Source organism: Maniola hyperantus, chromosome 10, assembly GCF_902806685.2.
Source record: "Maniola hyperantus chromosome 10, iAphHyp1.2, whole genome shotgun sequence".
Lineage (NCBI taxonomy): Eukaryota > Metazoa > Arthropoda > Insecta > Lepidoptera > Nymphalidae > Maniola > Maniola hyperantus.
This window is the reverse complement of record NC_048545.1, coordinates 14186204-14187704: the sequence shown is the minus strand read 5'-3', so window position 1 is coordinate 14187704 and position 1501 is coordinate 14186204. Positions and strand designations below refer to the sequence as shown.

General features: G+C 39.0%; 1 protein-coding gene across 1 annotated transcript; it reads right to left on the bottom strand.

Annotated features, from left to right (window-relative positions):
* Positions 1-205: 205 nt before the first annotated feature.
* Positions 206-1501, bottom strand: LOC138402930 (uncharacterized). The gene is made up of 2 exons (XM_069501475.1): positions 943-1501; positions 206-696 (listed from the first exon to the last, which is right to left on the bottom strand). The coding sequence occupies exons 1-2, from the start codon at positions 1499-1501 to the stop codon at positions 206-208; spliced, it is 1050 nt and encodes a 349-aa protein (XP_069357576.1).

The following is a 1501-nucleotide window of genomic DNA, read 5'->3' as shown; positions in this document are numbered from 1 at the left end:
CTTAGCATCAACTTCTATCATGTGATTTAAATTTATGTACTCATCCATCACCCTTGTATATTCTTCTTTAAGTTGCTCATTCTTCTTTAATTTTCGTTCTAAAATCTCTAATCTCTTACCTGCTATTTCTCTTGAATTTCCATATTGACACTCTGGCTCTTCATTTTTAAATGGCAATTTCACAATGTATCTTCCTTCTTCATCTCTAACGGTTGTGGAATTGTAGTATTCTCTCTTCCCTTGATAGTTTCTTCACTATACTATTAGGCTCATTTTCCAACTCCCAAAATTGTTTTAGTATCTCATCCTCTTTAACGTTGATATGTAGACTTGTAAAATATCTCCTCGCTGAAGTTGACTCCTCTGACATCTTCCCTGATAGTACCCAGCCAAGAATTGTTTTCTGAGCTAATAAGTTTTCTTGTGGGTGTTTTATGATGCCCTCTAACAATATATCACTATATACTTCAGCTCCAAGAAGAATATCTATTCTTCCTGGTGTTGTGTATCCTGGGTCCGCTAACTCTAGATTCTCTAACTCTGACCACTCAGGAGTGCTAAGGTTAGTAGTGGGTAACAGTGTTGTTAGTGAACGCAATACATATGCATTTACACAGACTGAAGCTCTGGGATTGTGGCGTGATTCCACGATGAGTGAAACCATGTGTTTGATTCTCGTTTGCCCTTCTCCCACACCTGACACCCAACCACTGACTGATTTACGCGTTAAATTAAGAAACTGTACAGTTGATTCTGAAATGAAACTCGCTTGTGAACCCTGGTCTAATAAAACTCTCACTACTCGCTTACAGCCATTTTTAGTTCTAACAAATACATTCGCAGTCGCTAATAATACATTATTTGTTACATGCTTACTAGAAAAGTTACTTACAATATGTGTGTCGGTAGAGTTTGACAAATTTTGCACCTCGCTCATAGTACCTGTCGGAGTTGTTTCAGCCACTTTTGCATTCTCATCCTTCTGCTCTTTCTCTTCCTTTTCAAAATGGAGAAGTGAGTGATGTCGTCTTCCACACCGTCTGCAGTTTGCTATTCTTCTGCATTTATAGACTGAATGAGAAGGAGAAAGGCAGTTGAAACATAAACGGTTCCTCTGTACAAAGTCCTGTCTCTCTTTGGTCGGTATTTCACTAAATCTCTTGCACCTAAAAATGTAATGATTATTAATGTTACAAAACGCGCACTTTTGATCACTCTTTACACTATCTTCGTCAACGCTGACATGGAACGCCTTGGGTTTAGCCGGAGGTGTCCACCGTTTCCCTGCCTTGCTGGTCTCTACCATCTCTAAAGCTCTGAATCTTGCCTCTAAGAAATCCTTTAATTGCTCCCATGTTGGTAACTCATCGTCGCCCTTGCTGAGATCTTGTTCCCATAGTTTGACACTTTCTGTGTCTAATTTTGACACTACCACGTAATTTATGAACAGATCCCAGGTCTCTGTCTTGACTCCTTGGCTTTTTAATGATTTTATACACAT